Source organism: Bombus fervidus, chromosome 7 (assembly GCF_041682495.2).
Source record: "Bombus fervidus isolate BK054 chromosome 7, iyBomFerv1, whole genome shotgun sequence".
In the NCBI taxonomy this organism is placed as follows: Eukaryota; Metazoa; Arthropoda; class Insecta; order Hymenoptera; family Apidae; genus Bombus; species Bombus fervidus.
In genome coordinates, this window is record NC_091523.1 from 16913815 (window position 1) to 16934232 (window position 20418).

The window sequence follows — 20418 nt, forward strand, 5'->3', positions numbered from 1 at the left end:
TTAATGCCCCTCCAAATAACACACTAGCCAATTGGATCCTGCCTTACGAAGCTCGTAAAAAATCCCCGTGCTTCCGGCGCTAGCGTTGTATTGTTTGAGAAACATGTATTTTGTCCCGCATCACTTTCAAAATAATGTCTATTAAATGTTATGTATGATTTAAGATATTAGCTCGATTCTAATGAAATCTAATGTATACTATGGATAATATACAAGATATAAACGGAAGCAAGGTACAGAAAGTTCTAGAAGTTTCGCGTATGGTTCTATTTCCGGTGTATATTAAAAGGTGCGCGATGCTTTCAGGTTGATCCACGCACCCGTCTAAAAGGCTCTGCTGTATTTACGTCCATGTTACAGGTTGCTTTTAGCCATAAAATAGTAAAAGATTACATTTTCTGTTCGCTACAGTATTATTTTAGTGCGACGTTAGTTCTAAAAGTCTTACGGGCATTTTATCAGAGGTGTAACTTAACTCATGATGACGCTCTAAATGCCCTTATGATACATAATATGGATACATTAGATACTATGTGTATGTTAGTATATATACAGATGTACATACACATATAAAAATTAATGTATATTTATATATACCGATATCTCATGACCTAGAGTAGGGAAATATAATTATTACTTTTATATATGATTATATATACATATATAAATATATTTTATATTTTTCTATAAATGAGGAAGAAGTAGATATTAAATTCGTTTTCAAAATTTATTCCATCACATTGCAGAAAGTTTGAATATAATAATCTATCCTATAGTTACATCGAGATGTAATAATTTCGAAAACGAAGGTAAAGAATCGTTTTTCTTTTGATAATCTTATCTATAAAAACGAATATTCGATGATTTATCAATCTTCGTATTTGCAAAAATCATGCAAACGTGTTAGTTTAGTCTGTTAAGAAATGTATTTTTTGTCCTACCGAACATGCCACGTGCCAGAGGTCTACGTAAGCACGAAGATAACACCAAGCAGCTGCTATAGACGATGCAGGTGAAGACGTGCAAAGCAGATGCTTCTTTTTGAATATCCTTTACATGGTAAAACCTTGAAGACACATTTATATCAGATTGAGTTAGGTTTTCAATGAAACTTTCCAAAAGGAAGGTGTTCGCTGTTTCAAGTGCACTTCTATTTATGATACATATGGAACAAATAAATGCACGATATTTACATAGGGAAGGAACGATATATACATATGTCTTTTTTTTTTTTTTTTTTTTTTTTTTTTTTTTTTTGTTCAAAACTGTGAACTGGATTTATCTTTATATATACATTTTTGTCTTTTCTAACAAAGTTATAGTAATAAGCAAATTTCCTCATGATACATGCATATATATATATATGTTGGTAACTAACGTAGAACTTTCTTAATGTTTCAAGATATTTTATTAACGAAAATAACCATGTAGTTGATGACATGCAGTATTACTTGATAAAATTAAATTTCGTTTAGTGGGTCAGTGGAAGTGTTCAGCCACAAGCTATTTCGATGACAGTAACCTATATTTCCACTGGCTTTGCAGTGTCAAACTAAAGATAGCATCCACGCATCTAAATTTTCATTTCGCTGGACTAAATTCCCACTTTTCTTGATGCGTTCTTATTCGCCACGATATATGCTATTTTGCCTATTACGTTTGTTTCGTTATTTTCTTTGTGCATTAGAAAGTGTTGAGAGGCAAAACGAATAAAGGAAGCGAGAAATTTCAAAAGTATTAAACATATACACATGTGAAAGTAACAATTATTTATATACGCCTTTTGTTATATTTTATACCAGTATATACACAATTTTTGTAATTTATACGTAGATAGTGTTTTTTCAGTATTTCAATCTTTTAATAGATGAACGTCATTTGGGGCTCAAATTTACTAAAGCATACTGTATATACAATTTTTCGGAAAGAGTATTCGAGAAATAGTAGAGTCGATTCTACTTTCCTTCCACAAATTGGCACACCACTTTCAGCTTCGGGTCATGGAATCAATAGAACGCGTGGTCGCGCGCATCCCATAGGGTAGAAACAAACTAAAGTTAATATAAGTAACACATCCGATTGCAACCTCGATGGACGTGTCTTTCGCCATCTTTGTCTAGTCTGATGTGCAATGCACCAGGGCTGTACACAAAAATACTGTATATATCCGAAAGGCCTGACCTGGTCGTACCTTTTTGACTCGATCGTAACCGGTTCGTCCCGTCCCCCACCGACTCCACCTAGCTTTCTCGACCGTATCTACCGCTCTAAAATTGTGCCTATATGCCTACCTACAGTTAGAAACTAATTGCCAAAGGATTATCACAGGTCAGCGAGTGTTCAACCTTCCGTGTGCGTACCACGGTTCAATACCACAAGCAGGTCGATTATTATTAATAACCATGAAACTACCAAATTAATAGTAAACGCAACGTACGATTAGTTTATAGCAAAATAACTATAATATAGATTATATTAGTTAAGTAAAATACACTGAATACAATGACAAAAGCGTACTCATAACCTTGCAGTTGTTTTAGATTATTAAAAAATATGTATATCAATGCCGAGCGAGTAAAAATAGCTTAACACATTAAGACAAGCAGGCTTCTATCTTTACTACGAATATCAATATCATAAAACTATAATACGTAGTTTGTAAAAATAATAAAAAAATTTGAGAAAATATATAGGATAACATCACTGAAGTTTTAGTACAACGAACGAACCCTAAGTTTACATGATAACCATAGAATTTAGTCAAGCTAATACAAGAATTTAAAAGCTAATAATTAGTATTATTAAATGGATGAACTTCAATGATAAGTCCGACAGATAATTCACAAGATATCGTAACTTTTTTCGCGATGAGTCAGAGAATCACATTCCCCGTTGAAACAGCGACACAAGCAGTTGTCCGAAACATTTCGTGATTCGGTATATACGAAAACCTTGAGGATTTGGAATCAAGAACGAGTTTACTTTGAATCGAAAGTACGTTGACGCTTTCGTTTGGTGGCAGCACTGATCGAGGAAGTCGTTAAACCTTCCAATGCTACATCTATCGGCGATAAGTGGAAGCAATATCCGATCTGTGCATTACAGTAGCTCTCTCGCTTCGTAGAGCGACACTTCGTCATTTTCGCATCCGTGCGAAATCCCGAACGAACAAGCGGAGCGAGCCGCGTCGCCATCTTTAGGAACGGTACCGACTATCTCCGCTATCGCCGCCTGCTTCGCTTTAAGAGCTTAAAATCAGTCCGCGACTATAGTAAAAGAATTCGTGTGTTTAGTGCGATAGCGCGTACTTTGTTTTCTATCGCGAGAAGATGCGATACACGTTCGTTCGCGATGTTCATTTAATACGTCCGAATCGAAGTTTGTGGTGTGCGTGTCGTGTAAGTTGAGCAGACGACGTTTCGCAAGCGTTCCGAGGGTTGAGAGCGATCGAAACCGACGTCATTCTCTCGTTCCGTTCGACCCTTGTTTCAAACTGTCGTTCTCGAGTTGCGATTTAGCCACTCTGTACCATTACCGTGAGAACCGACTAGTGTTTAGTGTTTTGATTTGTCAAAGCAGTGGGACGAACACGTCAAAGAAAGTTGCTGGCGGTGTACGAGAGTACAGCGACAAGTTAAGGCAGAAATAAAGAGAGAAGGATAAGAAAGGAAAGACTGAGACAGCTCTAGTAGACGACGACAACGACGGGCTAGTACAATTGACAGGAAAGATGGCGCAAGGTGCGGACGAGGATTAATGCTGACCCATTTTTCCGCGCGAAATCGCTCGGTCTCACTTTGTCATACGATTAAGGGACCACAAAGGTTCGTACCGAGTGCGAGAAGTCGTACGGTTGTTGTTAAGTGAATCGAACACTGGCGAAAAAAAGGGAAGTATAGTCCGCCATCGGTAGGAGTGTATCCGTCGTGCAGTGCGCGCGTGTGCCCTGTTCTTGCGTAAGTGTGAGTGCTCTCTCGGACGTTTATAGGTCTCGTAGGGCCAGCATTGACAAGTAACGGATAGAAACATCGCGAATCGTCGGTGACGATAGGAGAGAGTACTAACGGATAGTGGAGGAAAGTAGTAGAAGGTAGTAACAATTTTGAAGAGAGTGGAGATTGGCAGGGCCGTGGTAGGCTCGACTACGGAAGAGGGCAAACGAAAACGAAAACGAAGACGCGGTCTTCTGGAACTTCTTGAGCTGTGTAGAGCCCTGGCAGGCTCGTGTACGAGCGCGGCTGCTAAGATGGGCAACAATGCCGCGACTGCAAACAAAAAGGTTGACGCTGCCGAGAGCGTCAAGGAGTTTCTCGACAAGGCAAAGAAAGAGTTCGAGGACAAATGGAAAAGAAACCCTACAAATACCGCTGCCCTTGACGATTTTGAACGAATCAAGACACTGGGTACCGGTTCGTTCGGCCGTGTCATGATAGTGCAACACAAACCGACCGGAGAGTATTATGCCATGAAAATACTCGACAAGCAGAAGGTGGTGAAACTTAAGCAAGTTGAACACACGCTTAACGAAAAGAGGATACTGCAGGCGATTAGCTTCCCGTTTCTGGTCTCGTTACGGTTTCACTTCAAGGATAACTCTTATCTATACATGGTCCTCGAATATGTCCCAGGTGGGGAAATGTTTAGCCATCTACGAAAGGTTGGTCGCTTCTCGGAACCACACTCGCGCTTTTACGCGGCACAAATCGTATTAGCGTTCGAGTACCTTCACTACCTCGACTTAATCTATAGGGACCTCAAGCCGGAGAATCTGTTGATCGATTCACAGGGCTATCTGAAAGTCACGGATTTTGGCTTTGCCAAGAGGGTACAGGGTAGAACATGGACCTTGTGTGGCACGCCGGAATATCTCGCGCCTGAAATAATTCTCAGCAAAGGATACAACAAAGCTGTAGATTGGTGGGCGCTCGGTGTCCTCGTTTACGAGATGGCTGCCGGTTATCCACCATTTTTCGCTGATCAACCAATCCAAATCTACGAGAAAATCGTGAGCGGAAAGCCACGATTTCCCTCGCACTTTGGATCCGATTTGAAAGACTTACTACGTAATTTGCTGCAAGTCGATCTTACCAAGAGGTACGGTAATCTGAAGGCCGGTGTTAACGATATCAAGGGTCACAAGTGGTTCGCCAGTACCGATTGGATAGCTGTCTTCCAAAAGAAAATCGAGGCCCCGTTCATACCGAAATGCAAAGGGCCGGGAGACACGAGCAATTTCGACGACTACGAGGAGGAGACGCTGAGGATTTCGTTGACGGAGAAGTGTGCCAAGGAATTCGCCGAATTTTGAATTCCCGCATTGATTCAACATGGTCACACGTATCGCGTATACATTGATACGCGATGGTTCGTCGCTCGCTGCTCGCTTTTCTTCGGGCGAGGAATATAGATGAAGTAAGAGAGCGGGAGGATGGCAGCGAGTAGTGTGAACGAGAGAATGTATTACATGTATGCAAGATAGAAAGAAAGCGTATACAGGTGTGTGCGTGCGCGTGTATGATCTGTGCGTTTGCGGGCACGCTCGATGCAATAGTTTTATAGAGGAAAGAAGGAAGGAAGGAAGGAAGGAAGGAAGGAAGGAAGGAAGGCTGCTTAGAAAAGTCGAGAAAGGGAAAGAAAACTAAGGTGGACGAGCACGTAAGAAGCAGATGGCAGATTTTGCGCTTTATTTTGTGATTGTGGACTTCTGAGAAGAGCGGAAATGGAAAGAGTATACGAAGGAAACACGGTAATCGGCGTCGTTCAACGTATTCAGATTGACAGAAATAAAAGAGATATAATATATTGGAAAAAATTACGATATATTACATACACAGATATCATATATAAACACACATACACATACGCGTACGCGTGTGCTCACACTCATAGTCACTGTCACCACTACGACTTTTTACAAGAGAAATATCTTTTTTTTTTTTTTTTTCAGCCAAGTAACTGACATTATTGACGTATGAGAATGACGATATATATATATATATATATGTATATTTTTATTTATTATATATAAATATATATATATATATATTTACACGTATATGTGTGTGTTCCCTAAGATGGCTTTATTATCCGGTTTATTAGAGGCGGCGTGTGTAAAGATCGCTCTCGATAAGTACTATTAATATCGGAAAATGTCGTTTTGCCGGAATTATTTTGTACATACATCTAGTGTCCCTGTAATCTTTATGAATGTTCCCCGACCCCCTTTTACACCACGCCCCTCTACTCCATCGTCCTGCCTCTTTTAGCACGTACAAAGTTTATAAAAAGGGACTTGACGGGAGAAAATGGATATAAAATACATCAACAATTAATTGTCATGTCGTGCATTGTTGTCTATCTGTCTACCAGCATTTTTCTCTTCATTCTCGTTGGGAGAAAAGTTTTTGCCACGATACGAACCGTATTTATAATAGCTAGTCGTCACACGATTATTTTGCTGAAGTAATATTTATATGACTCGTTTTTCATCGATCGAGAAGGGGGAGAACGAGAGGGTGGGAGAACAGGGGAGAGAGAGAGAGAGAAAGAAAGAGAGAGAGAGAGAGAGGTAGACCTTTATTATAGCATATTATGAATCTTATTAAAAGAAAAAAAAATTGAAAAAATACTCGTTATATACTGGCTACAGATGCTCGTTGTTGAATTATATTGTACCTTGCATAAATGATACAGGAAAAACAGGAACGAAGAGACGAAAGGGAGAGAGAGAGAGAGAGAGAGCGAGAGAGAGAGAGAAAGAAAGAGCGAGAAAGTGAGAGTATTTGTGAAAATGCGATCGACGGGAGTACGAGCAAAATAAGGATTCATTTTTGGAACGTTTTTAATAGAGGACCACCGGCGTTCGTACATAGATACGTTATAAGAGTATTCGTATATAATTATATCGCCTTAAGTTGCTGTATGCAAAAAAAGCAACGTTATCTTTTATATAGAGCTGCACTTTTAGTACGAAATGTAAACGTATGGACAATCCTGTATTTGTGCAAGAGGAAAGAGAAACGAACGATGCACACGCGCGATATGGCCAAAGGAAATTGCGCGTGTACGTACACGTGGAGTGAAAATTTCATTGAACGGGATACAGAAGCGTGTTAAAACATAATCGCGAGAAGACTGTCCAAAAAAAAAAGAAAAAAATAAAACGAACGACGAAACCAGGGACAAAAACAAACGGAGGAATGTAAACGAAGGAGAACAAAGGGACACGATAACGAAACGAAGAACAGCAGCAGTAGCAATGACAACGAGAGTGTTATATCGCTGAAAGAGACGCGTTTGTTAATTTCTCCTTTTTTTTTTTTTTTTTTTTTTTTTTCAATTCATTAAAACCACCTCCTTTCGAGACGGAGCATATGGGATACTTTACGGCATCGTATCTCGGCGGTAATGAAATTCAACGACCAGTTAACATAAGGAACGCGAGAATCAGAGAATCACCAACACCAACGAGCCCTGAGCGTCGACGATTGGACACGCGTCGATCGTATAATGAGAATCGATTTTACAATGAAACACGCACGAGAAGGTCCGCCACACGCGTAGCTTCGTTTCAAGCCACACACACACACACACACACACACACACTGTGCGTATATACAGATATTACGAAACTTTGTGCGAATGGTTTCGCCGTGACGTAAGATCGTCGCTTCTGATCCGAATTCAAAGGGTTGTTCGATTATTACGCGATAAGAAAAACGATAAGGTTGACCGTAGGCGCGAAGTAATTTAAATTACGGGGACGTCGTATCAATCCGATTTCGGCGAATTGGTCAAGGCTTTAGTTAACCAGCTAACCGTCGTTAGATATACGTAATAAGAAAAAGATAGAGAATGCGCAACATTCGGATAAATCTGTGGCCCGCGTTGCGGTAACATCGGGTATACGATTACCGCGGTTTCCAGTTTCCTTTAGCTTCGTCCAGTTTCGTTCTCTTTGCAAACGAGACGAAACTTAACGATCAAAGTTGCAACTGAGCAAAAACAGGTAGAACGGGGCAAGGGAAACGTAACGGGTAACAAGTCAAATTATAACGAGGCTTACTTTTCCGCGTGCTTTGAACGTGCTCGTATCTGGATATTCTCCATAAGGGTTACATATATATGTATAATATATGTATATATATATATATATAACCTAAAAAATACGTGTCTATTTTTAAATAGAGTTTATTTCAACAAAAATGTAGTTAACAACCGTGCGTATGGTTTTTCTAAATTGAACACGCTGGTTTATCGATCAAATGTAATATCCACGAAGAATTTTATGTTTAAAAATCGCAGTTTGGAAAACGCGGAATCTTCTCTCTCTCTATTGCGGTAAACGAGCGCGTCATAGCAATGCGCAAGTACAAAGAACTGGACAGAGAAAAGAATGTATGTTCTTTTTTGTCGCGTTGGTGACTTTTAGGATGTATATTCCTTCCCTACCTTGAGTATACACGTGTACATTGTTCGCTCGCGTATGCTGCAGTGCTGAATAAATAAAAACAAGAATAGGCTTGGTTCGAACAAAGTAGCACGGAAGTTGTTGGCAAGGAATTGCGCGATCGAGACAGGTTATGCTTTCAAATCGTCCAATTTTGGCTGGTATTCTGTCCGCATACACACACACACACACACATGTATACAATGAAACGTTGATTGCGGCGACACGACTACCACCATCGCGATTAGCTTGTCGTTTATTCCTGTTCTTCGATATTTGTAATTTGGAGAATGATTAGATCGCTGGTTTCGCTTCTTACGCGTATAAAATTCATCTTTTTTCTACATTTTACAAAAACCGTTTCTCTCGATATATCGAGGAAAAAAAGTGAAAAGTCTGTGACTCGGTAAAGTTGTTCGAATAGCACAAATTCGTTTCGCTCGGTATTCTAATCTCCAACTTGGAGCAAATCGCCGTGATTCGCGTTGGAACTTTGCTCGTAAAAGTTCCACGTTATCTCACCTATGCGCATATCGTTATAGCTGAACGCTGTAAATTTAGCGCACACTGAATCGCTCGATACACCGCGAGTCATACAAGCCAGGATCAGATCTATCAATTTCTAGAGCAATTGGTTTTACATTTTATCGATCTTAGTTCGAAGATGTTTCCTCGTATATTTCTCTGGTTCGGTAAGGACAGCGCGTTATAAAAGGTTCTTAATCGATAAATCGGATAATCTTACGCGTACGTACGAGTTTCGTACCACGCTTCTTGTTACGGACCTGTATCTGATTGATTATTCGTAACTGTCCTAGGACAACTACAAGGCAATCATCTAAGTTTTATCGCTATAACGCGAGGATTTGAGGAGATAAGGCCTCTTTCACCGTCGCGTATTATTTTCTGCGTTATAGCTTCTCTACAAATGGTTGTAGATTACGGCATCTTAATGTAGCGTTAATGCATTCGAACAATATTTATTTTCGACGAATAATAACCGTCGAGTCGTATCTGTGCAATAAAAGTTACACGGGATAGTTTCATTGTATTTTGAAAATCTCGAGGAACGTGTACGATCGTCGAGTGTACAAAGATCCTTTTGTAAATATTAGTTGTAAGCGATCGTTTAAAGCCACGTTATACCGCTATGTTTATCGTAGTTTTGCCGCGTTAAGCGATTCTTTCCCGTGAATTTGCCACGGAACGTATCGTTAAGTCGATTCTCAATTACGTATCGCACTCCTCAACGTTATCCATTTCCACTTTTTCTTCTTCCATTCGACGTGCAATACGTGCCGCTATTGCTCTATTCTTCTAAATAGATCGTCCTTTGCCTCTTCGAATAACCGTTTCGCAATCGTTGACCCACGTGTGTGTCGATAAAATTTTAAACAATCACACGTATAAATACTTACGTAATCGTATCAAAAGTATCTTCGTTCAAGTTCATATCGTAAGTGGTAAATTGCCTGCGTTACAGACGCATACATTCTGGCAATAACACTTTGTTCCGCTTTGTGTTTAGTACTTTACGTTTGTCTTTTGTCTGCTATCTCTTTGCACGATTGTACCCGTCGATGAAGGGAAGCATCTATTTTACGACTCGTTATTAACCACTAAGCAATCCTGTTTTCTTTTCTCTCGTAAAACTAGTTAATCGACGATTGAGCGGAAATTCGTCAGCGGTCAGATAATTTGGCAAATAAGAGAACGAATTGTAATTCTGTTCGATGTTAAAAGCTCGAACGTACAGAAATATTTTAAGGTCTGCGAGTTTCAGACCACTCGGCAAAAAAACTCTAGCGAAAAGAAATTAAAAAAAGAAAAGAAGAGAAGGCGCGTATTATTATTTCGTATAAATTGTTTAATTTATGATTTTTATATTACTTTATTTGATATAATTTGTTACATATTTTTTATTGATTCTTATATCGATCGAAATCTAATTTGTTTTCCCTGGAACTGGGGAGCGTTTTTTCCACAGTTTCAAGAATCGCGTAATCGAATGATCGTTTTCTAATTATACATTTTTCAAAGTTGTTTATTTCTGTTACGTTACATCGTATTATTACTTAATTTAAGATTGAAAATCAATTATGTCACTTGCTGTTATTAATTACTCGCTGATGTACGTAGCTTGTGATACAGCGACAGAGAAGCGGTCTTAAACTTCTGACCGATAGTACACGCGTATCGATGGTTACTTTCCGTCTGTCACCCGTATGCTCTCGAATTGGAATTAATTATTTATTGAACGTAAATCAAGTGCAATTCCGCTCATGGAAAGCGGTCAATTGCGTTATTTTATCGTTTCATCCATTGTCATGTAACGGTTTGCCTTCGATGCCCATTAAAATATCGTTGCACAGAACGGAACAGTCGCAACGTTTTTGCTCGCAACGCAGTGTATCTTATTAAGATACTACGCAGGAAGTGAATCGGATCGAATAAGACAACTTATCTAATCGCTATTTTAAATATCTCGAGCGAATTATAACGATCGGAATCGTGGCAGTTCATTTTTGATACGTTTCTGTATCTATGATCGTAATAACGTTCTTAGTGGCCTGGCTTATAACTCTGGATAATGTAATCAGTACGATTAGAATTGGATAATTTTATGTCTTGATCTTTGATCGGTATCGTTCGGTTCTAGATAATCCACGGTAAGGTAGATTAATTTTAGGATACTTTATTTTAATTTGTATTTTGTATATTACGCGATAAAGATAGTCGGCGATCGAGCTAGCATCGATCGATGATCCAAGTATGATACAAATTAGAACGAGAAATATCCTAAAATTTTGTATAAATGTGACGCTAACGTGGTCATTTCTCATGCAATGGTTCCAGTCGAGGGTTAAAAAACCTACATCGCTCGAAATAACAAACGGAATTTCAAATAATTTCATTTCGTAGCAAATTAATTCTGAGAATAGATTCTTCTTCGCTGTCTGTGTTATTTTACGAATGTTCATCTTCTCGTATAATATTACTTTGTTATTTCTTTGGAAAGGTAATATCGGAATCGTCGTGGTGAACGGATTTCGGATATTCACGGTGACTTTGCATCTCAAAAATAGCTACCCAACGTCTTTATAGCCAGTAGCGCAGTGTCCTATGGGTATCCAAAATTAAAACAAGCTTTGACCTGTTTCATCGATCTGTTTTTATGTTAGAATATTCAAGCGCCACGGCAATTATTATTTTCTCGAAATCCTCTCTCGTATTCAACTTCGTCCAGTCGAATCGACTTTTATCGATTTTTCTCAATACGATTTATACACGATGTTAATGAGTAAAAGAATCAGCTTATCCGTCGGTTAGTATCTTCGAAGCTATTTGTTTTTACATAAAATAAAATAACGAACGAAATAACGTTCGAATCGAAGCATAAGAAAAATTTGACAGAACGCGTGTCACTGAAATATTTATAAATGTAAAAATACCTACCAATGAACTGTTCACCGATACTTTTGTATTTTTATATTTCACCATAACGGTAGTATTGGTAAAAGCAAATCTCTTTGAAGAGCTTGGGGGAATATTGGCATGAAATATCAGGTTTGGCGGAGACGGTGCAGTTTCGAATTAATAAATTCGATATTCATGAAACGGACACACACACACACACACACACACACACTCTCTCTCTCTTAGCCGACACATTGGTTCTTCCCTCTTCGTGTAACAGACAAACTGTTGCGACGTTTTAATAAGAGAATCAACGAAGAAGGAAGGGGGATAGAGGTTAAGAGAGTGCTCGATAATATTGAACTGCTACGATAGAACGTCGGCGAATATATGGACTTGGAAATTTTCCCATCATCGTAGTTTTATCAACTAGTAGCGAACTCAACGGTAATTGATATTACCTTTGTCCTTTCTTCGAAAATCGATGTGTTTGTCTTCTTGCGCTCTATAGGTTGTTAAATCTATCGAATAATAACCGGTGCAATAGTAATTTATATATACGAGATATTAGGACGCGTTTATCCTTTGCCGCGCGTTTGTCTTTAAAATTCCAACTTTCTTACGGTTTATCGTGTTCTCGTGAATTTCCAGCCGTACTTTCCTTACGTAATACAATAGGATATCTTCCTTTGCATCGTTACGTGTTTTATCGATTTATATTTTGTATCCACGTACCGTCGACCATCGTATCAAAATATTTCTACGAAGAAAGATACGACGATGATCCTGGAAGGTTACTTTCCGCTCGTAGGAGTCGCAATCGGAAACGCTTAACATTCGCGTTCGTATTTTTATATGAAAAATCGACGCTGCGAGATCGTTGCGCGCACAAGCGAAGTTCGATAAAGTAGTCGAGTAAATTCCGTTATAATATGCAAACTATTTCTACGTAGAACGAAGAAGGATTATTATTTGGAAGAAAGAAAGGGAGAAGCGCAGAGGGGAAGGAAGGCAACGAAAGAGAACGACGATTTTAAAGAGTCGAAACGTGTACCGCATAGAACGTCTATGACAACCACGCTCGTAAAAGTTACGATCGGGCTATTAACGATCAATTTAGTTTGAGACAAGGCGAACGTGGTAGTAGTTAGGCGGTGTGCCATTCTTCGGAAATAACTTGCAGTGTATAAAGATTTCTTTAAAATGTACGTGCTCGCAGATTATTTTCATATGGAGCTTTGTAAACCGTGCGCGGTATTGATTTATCGATCAAAATTCCGTTTCGTATTTATTGCTGTAATATCCGTTTTACATTAACGGCGATGTCTGGTCGATTCTTTGTTTGCATATTGTAATTTTAGATAGGGAACGCGTAATGACGTTTTTTTGTTAATCAACGTAGGGAAAATTTTTACCAATTCCGCAGAGTTCGCGGTAGATAATTGAAAATCGTTGTTGTTCGCGTAGTGGAACAGTCGAACGGAATACGTAAAACTGCGCGGTAATTCGTATCGATTTTTTGAAATCGCCGAATAACGTTCGAGTTGTTCGATCGGTATTGAAAATTCCGTTCGGCTCTTCGATCCGTTTAAATTTCTGAAATTCCATCGAAGTTTTCAACAAGTCGTTTAAAAAAAAAAGTTGTCCGATGTTACGCCAAGTTTTATTAGCGATCAACGTCGAGTGTTTTATAATTCTTCGAAGTAAAACGTTCGATTATTCGTAGCATAGAAATTCTGATGGGAAGACGAAGAACAAAGTTGTGGAATGAAACACTTTGAAAGAAGCCAGCTTTTTCTTCTTCTCTTCTTTACAGATCTTCGATTTTCCAACGATTTACGCGTCTCTTTGTCGCTTAATATCGAAAGTTGCTCGTCGTTCGTTATCGTTGGTATTCTGGTATTTTATTTTATCTTTGGCGCTGGATTGCCGCGGTATTGCGTCACAGAGGATCGTAACGCGATACAAAGAATCGCAGAAATACGCTCGTACCATTTATACTTCTCACGTATAATTCCAAGCTGCTTTGTTTTAAAGCGAACGCGTCGTTTTGCCTCTTTCGTTTCTCGCTACTTATCGTCGGATAAACGACGGAAATTAAGGAATTCTAAGGCGATGGAAATGGAAGGCGAGACGAAAATTCAGAGGCCTAAGTTGCTCTCGCGGAGTGCGGTTCTATTCGATTTGAAAAAGGTTTCGTCGTTTCGTCCGTTTTCGGTTGTTTCGCCTACAACGCGAAACTCATTCCGCATCGTAACAGATAGCGATTGCGACATCGCGGTTATGCTTCGTTCGTTGGAATATTCACAGTGCGCGTCTCGATAGGCGTGTAATCGCGGGATCAAAGGAAACGAAAATTTACTTTGCTATTTAACGGAACATCGAACCCTTTTCTCTATCAAAATCTTTATTCCAGAATTTCTCTTATACGTTCGTTTGTTTTACCGGATTAGGCCGGAAGTTCTGCCGATGTAATTCCGTTTTAATGGAAATAGATTTGTAAATAAAAGTCTATCGACGTTCTTCTATCGTTGAAAATCTATTAAAGTTGCTGGATTCGTAGAAATCTATAGCGCGCTCACGCGTTCTAGATAGATAGCTATAGGAAAAAGCGGCGAAACTTTCGCATCGATAGGATCCGCCGCTCATCTTCGATCTCTTGAAATTGAAATTCGTAAGAGTTTCCGAGCTCCGACTAATTTTACCGTATGCAATTCGAAACTACGTTATTTCCTTTTATCCCGGGAATTACGCGATGAAATCCACTTTCCACCGACCCAGGCAATGCCATTCCGAGTGTAGGGTCGTGTCTTTTTTATATCAAGTACAAGATTATTTGATCCGGCTTGAGAAGTAATTCCGACTTATTCGATCAGCAAGGTTATCAAGCGCGCAAAGAAGAACTATCCTTAGTAAATTAATCGTCGGGCCTCTCAGCCGACGTTCCTCATCTGTGGCTGTGCTCACGATAGTGTTTCTGCTTCTCGGATGTTATCGTCGCTCGTCTTGATATGTAGATAGTCGCTATCGACGCTTTCGACGCGAATAAACCGCGTTATCTCATGCTGATACCGGTGATGCTCGTTAGCGAGCGAGGCTTCGATCCGCTTCCTAGTTGCACAAGGGTTACGCGTACCAGGTTATTTGCGTTGCGCGTCTCCCGGTTTATGGGACCAAACGTCCCCGTGACATCCTCGCCGACATCTCGAGGAACCGCAATTTTTCACACACTCGGCCAAACCTCGTCTCCTTCCTGGCTCGTAGTTTCGTTCGTCAAACTGAAATTCGTCAAACTAAGAAAATTCGTTAACCGGCGTCGCGAGTATCGCTTCGTCGAGGTGGCAGTTTCCACTCTTGGCCAGGTTCGTCGTTCTTCTTCTTGACATTTTGTCTATCGAACGGACAAGCGTCGAAGCTGACTACGCGACGATGCAACCAGTTCTCGAGATCGCATCGTAAGTTCCGATCGAATCGGATTCCAGTTATCGTCGATTGAACGCGATCGGCATCGTCCAGAAGATTTCGGAAGTTGTGAAAAAGTTCAAATTCCAAGACTTTCGCGAAAACTCGGGGATTGCGTGCGATCAGCGAGTGATGTTGCACCGATTCTTGCGAATCTTAGGAGGATATCGGCCAGGCGTCTCTTAGAACGGAAACTCTTCTTTCGGTAAGCTTTGTGTTAATTGGTAGCGCGTTCGAAGAACGAAGCCGAGAAATCGCTTCTTCGTATCGCGCGTATTCTGCTCCGTTTCATCGACATTCCATTTCTCATTGACCGTGAAACACGGAGATGACAGTCGAAACACTGACAGTTCGTTCGATCCGCGCGCGTCGACCGTTTCGTTGATCGATGAATCGCGCGACTTACAGTTTTGGAAACACGTACACCATCGCGCGTGATAACGCGCTAAATCGACGTTCGATCGATACAGAGAGAACGACGTTGTCTCCGCGACCATTATAAACACAGGGAACTAACGACCAAAACGAACGTCAGATACGAGTTGATAAGGTGAAACATCGCCGTTCTAAATGAGACGACACGGTTACCGTTGAATCTGAACACAGCTTTAGAAATATTCCTCTGTCTGATGCGTGACGTAGAAAACTAGAATCCAAGTACGTGAGATTTTCACCGGATTTTCACGCGTTCGCGCGTCCTAGCAACATGGACATTTTTTCGTCCACAGAAATTTTCTTGGCGAATAGTTCGATCCGCTTCCTTAGTTTTTATCGCGATTCGAATTTTCGAAGGAATTATATTCGTGAATTTGATGTAGTCTGATCTATAGTTTTTTTTTGCTTTACGAAAGCATCTATTTCGGGGAATTTATCATCGAGTTTCGCATCTTGAAAAATCCACTTTGTACGCGTTTCATCCTCGTAACAAACAATAGAATACAAGGTAGCAAATACAATCTCAAACTTCTAATTCTTAAATGTACAAATTTATTCTGATTTCATAGGATACGTATCAATCGTGCCGATATTCGTAAATACGACTTTAAACGACGCCTGTGTTTCGACTCGCGAGTTTCTTCGATTCCATTCTATTTCTATCGCTGCTTATCTCGCGTTTATTTAGCTCGTCGTTGTCTGATTGCGTAATAGATAAGCGTACGTCGTGTTGGGTATCGTAGAACATTGCAAACACGAGGAAATCCTATCATTTTTCTTGCAAACAATATTTAGTTGGTCGATTAGTAATTATCGCACGATATAACGCGCGTGTAATTATCGGAAAATATTCAGTCGCATTTCCTTTTCGCCAAGTCGTAAAACAAAACCAATTAGTTTCGAGGATCGATCGAATTGCTTGACAATTTTTGCCAAACTAAGATCTAAGAGAGGTATTTGCTTTCGTTTCTCGTTCTAGACACACGTAAATGTTTTTCTACCTGCGTCGATTAAACGGAACACGATCTTCGACTCTTCTGGTTTTTATCGACGCACGTGCGTTGCCGTCGTCGACGTCATCTCGGGAACGCGCTGCCGATAACGACCTCGTAAGTTGTAACGATTTTCGATCGCGCGACCAGATAAGATTGCGTTCGAGCAAGAAGCGTGCGAGGAATTGTTTTGATCGCGAATATTCGACGCAATTGTAACGGCGTTCTGCGTCCGTCGAACGCTTCGTTGACGTATCGCGTGATTTTAGTATGGCGATGTAACTGGAACAACGAGGACGGTCTTCTATCGGAAGGAAGGCGACTTCGATTCAAAGCCAAGTACGTAGTTTTGTTGGAACGTGGTTCTCGACGTGTTCGATCGGCGACGGAAAAACGATATCGCGAGTACGGTCCCCTTCTCTTTCTCCATCCTCTACGATCAGCCCCGATATTCCTAACGATCGAGAAATCGAGTTGACAAAGTCTCGCACTTTGCCCGTCGAATTATTTCGCGCTGTTCGCCGTTCGTCCAAGATCTCGGCATTCGAATTTTGCCGTCCGTGGCAAATAACGTATCGCGTTTGAGCGTCTCGTTAAATTAGGCAAAGGAACCGTCGAAGCGAATGCGCGACATTTTATATTTTATATATAGCATTCTCGTTACGGGGATAACGATGAACGCTTTGTAAAGCAAAAGCGACGAACGTTGGTCGATTCGACGTTGGTCAACGAAACGACGCGTCGTCGTATTCGAGAAACTTTTTTTTTCTATTTTTTGAGAAACAGACGTATCCGATTTCTCTTATTTTCGATCGCCGTGGCTACGTTTCGAAAAGTATCGTCGGATAAACGTTTACGATGGCGAATCAACGGAACTTTGGAAACGTCAGTTGGCCAATTTGTTTTTTTCTATTATTTATGCGTTCTGTCGAAGTACGCTTATGTCCACGAGTACGTGTTTCGTGTGTCGCGTTTGCTGCGTATAAGACAAAGTAAGCGTTTTTACCTGCGAAATAAAAGTAGGTGGGAGCCTTTTATGCTTGTACATAGGCAAAGTAGTCAGCCTTGGTGAAGTTCGTTGCTTTTCCGTACGCAATGTCTCGACCTCCGAAGGCTACCTGCGTTCGTTAGGCGTTCAACCGCCCGCAGAATTTTTTTGTCGTCGCCAACGAACGAAGCCGTTTCGCTGGCCTCGTTAATCTTCCCTTCCAAATGCGGAGACGAGGAAGGGCAGCCCGTTCGACGCTTGATATTTCTCGTCGACGTCTTTGTTCTCTTGCGTCGAATACGAAAGTAGAAGGCGAAAGCGATTGGAATTTTATCGTTACGGACATCGTGTGCAATCGTCGTTGCAATGTTCACCTTTACCTCTATAATTAGTCGTTGTTAAGTTTGAGTTTTCTATAACTTGATCTTCTTTTTACTTACTACGAAACATTCGCGCTTAAATACGATCTTTCGTACTTGTTTTAAGAAGAGATACGAATATGTTGCGAAAGATACGTTTTTCAATTTACCTTCGACATTTTACTCGCAGTATCATTTACACTGTCGTTACTTATACCAACTTACCTATATTAGCTTCAATTACCTCTTCGTCTGCAGTCAAATCTAATTCAACCGATACACCTAATTCCCATTTTAAATTAGAACGATCAAAGCGTTGCTCAGTATTATCTTTCCTTTTGATATACGGTGGCTAGGAAAAGTATTTGCGCTTCGCGTTTTATTTATTTGTATAATATGAAATTTTCTTGATCGTACGAACGTACTGCTGAATTCTAGCAAATTTAATAAATATAAAATATCGATAAAATCGATATAAATGTCGCGGTAGATTCAACGATACGCGCAAATGTCTCTTCGCAGTCGCTGCATATTTGAAACTTTTTCTAGTAATATTCGTGGCGAATGATTTTGTATGAAACTAGAAGTAACATAAGCGTTTAAGATACGACATTTATAGTACCGTGTATACTTAACAAGTTGGCCGAGTCTCTTTCAGACGACACCGTTAAATGGATTAATACGTGGAATATCCTGAAAACGCATTAGAAGGGGAAATTGTTATCGAAGTTGCGACTAGAATTAAAATTATCCCTCGTCTCAGAGCACGATTATCCAGCTATACTTGGTCGGTAGAAATAGATTTTCCGATCTAACGTCTCGATCCGAAGTCGGAGCGTTAACTGTGTGCTTTAACTCGAGCAATAGCTACGATGTGCCGTCGTTAGTCTCTGTAATTTTATGCATCGACCTCGTGTCTGGCCTCCAGATGCGACACTCGGTAGCGAACGACCATTGTAATTATTCGATATTAGCCCTGCTGCGTTTTAGTATCGACACTTTGCAGTTTCTCGAGTCGTTTAACGATAAATCAATTACCACGAACCTCAAACGTTAGAACGTGTAACGCTTCTTCGAAACCTTGACACGGTTCGTTTCTTACCTTACGCTTTCTTAATTAACGTTCTTTACGTACGAATAATTTTTTTCTGTCAAATATTTTCGAAATAATTTCGAAAAATCGAAGATCGCCCGATTGCAAGCTGTGCGATAATCGCGTTCGTATAGTTCGCTGGCTATTAGTTCGACGAACGTACATGTACTTAAATGCTTCGACTTTGCGAGAGTGTGTGTTCAACGCGAACCGAAATGATTCATCGAGGCCCGCCTCCAACTTGTACTTCACCATGGCGCATGTATTTACAATTCCTACTAAAATATGTACATACCACGACGCGTTCGTACGATTTTGTTCCGAGAGAATACAACGTTCCGTAGCTTCGTATTCGTCGCTCGCGTTCAGATCGGATCAACTAAAACTAAGATCGCAGCGAGAAAAAGTCGGAGCAAAGGACGGGCGATGCAAATTTCCTCTTCGTCTCGGAGACAAGGACAGATCGATTCTCTTAGCCCGAATATTTCTTAAATGGGGCGATATTTCTCGTTAGGCCGACGATCGAAGGTTCCAACGATACAAAATTTGCGTTTAATTGTACGGACTACGGTGTACGCATGGATCGTCGATTTATTAAGGTTTCTTTCCAAACACTCGTATTTTTTTATAGGTCTACGCTGTTTTGAGCGACGATTTCGATGGCGATCGGAGATGGATCGCAACTGGTCAGTCTGGATATGCTTGGTTGGGTGGATGTTCGATCAAACTCGCTGGTTAATTTCTATTTTATTCGAACGGAATTGGTAAACGAAAGACAGGAAAATCGATCGATAGCTTCTCGTCTGTTCGATGTAAAATCGAAGATTTAATAAATTCGTTGCGAACGTTTGGGTTTTGCTCGAACTTTGTCAAGTTCCTTGCAAGTTCTAGAGATCTGCTAGCCAAATATAAGACGGGATAAGAAATTTCCAAGTTCTTTTTGTTGCATCGCAGTGGCATTAAAAGCTCGTCCTTTTATTTATGTTTCGCCTCGTTGTCCTTTAGGGTGACTCGTCTCTTTCCTGCAAATGAACACGTAACTGGAAACGTCGCGTACAAAGACAATCGAGACTCTCGGGGAAACCTGACGGAACCTCGTTCTCGACGAGAATCCTAATATATATCATATATATCATATATATAAAACGTAGATTTAATTCAGTTCGTCGAAGCGGAGAAGTAATCGTCGTCGATTTCTCATCCGAATTTTCTTCGGATCTTCT

General features: G+C 40.3%; 1 protein-coding gene across 1 annotated transcript; it reads left to right on the top strand.

Moving 5' to 3' along the window:
* Window positions 1–3094: 3094 nt before the first annotated feature.
* Pka-c1 (Protein kinase, cAMP-dependent, catalytic subunit 1) lies at window positions 3095–5550 on the top strand. The gene has a single exon (XM_072007261.1). It carries the CDS (start codon window positions 4247–4249, stop codon window positions 5306–5308), a length of 1062 nt encoding a protein of 353 aa, XP_071863362.1. The 5' UTR covers window positions 3095–4246; the 3' UTR covers window positions 5309–5550.
* Window positions 5551–20418: the final 14868 nt, after the last annotated feature.

What these genes read in the sequence shown, in the direction of transcription:
- Pka-c1 (XM_072007261.1), top strand. Translation starts at nt 4,247, where the DNA reads ATGGGCAACAATGCCGCGACTGCAAACAAAAAGGTTGACGCTGCCGAG.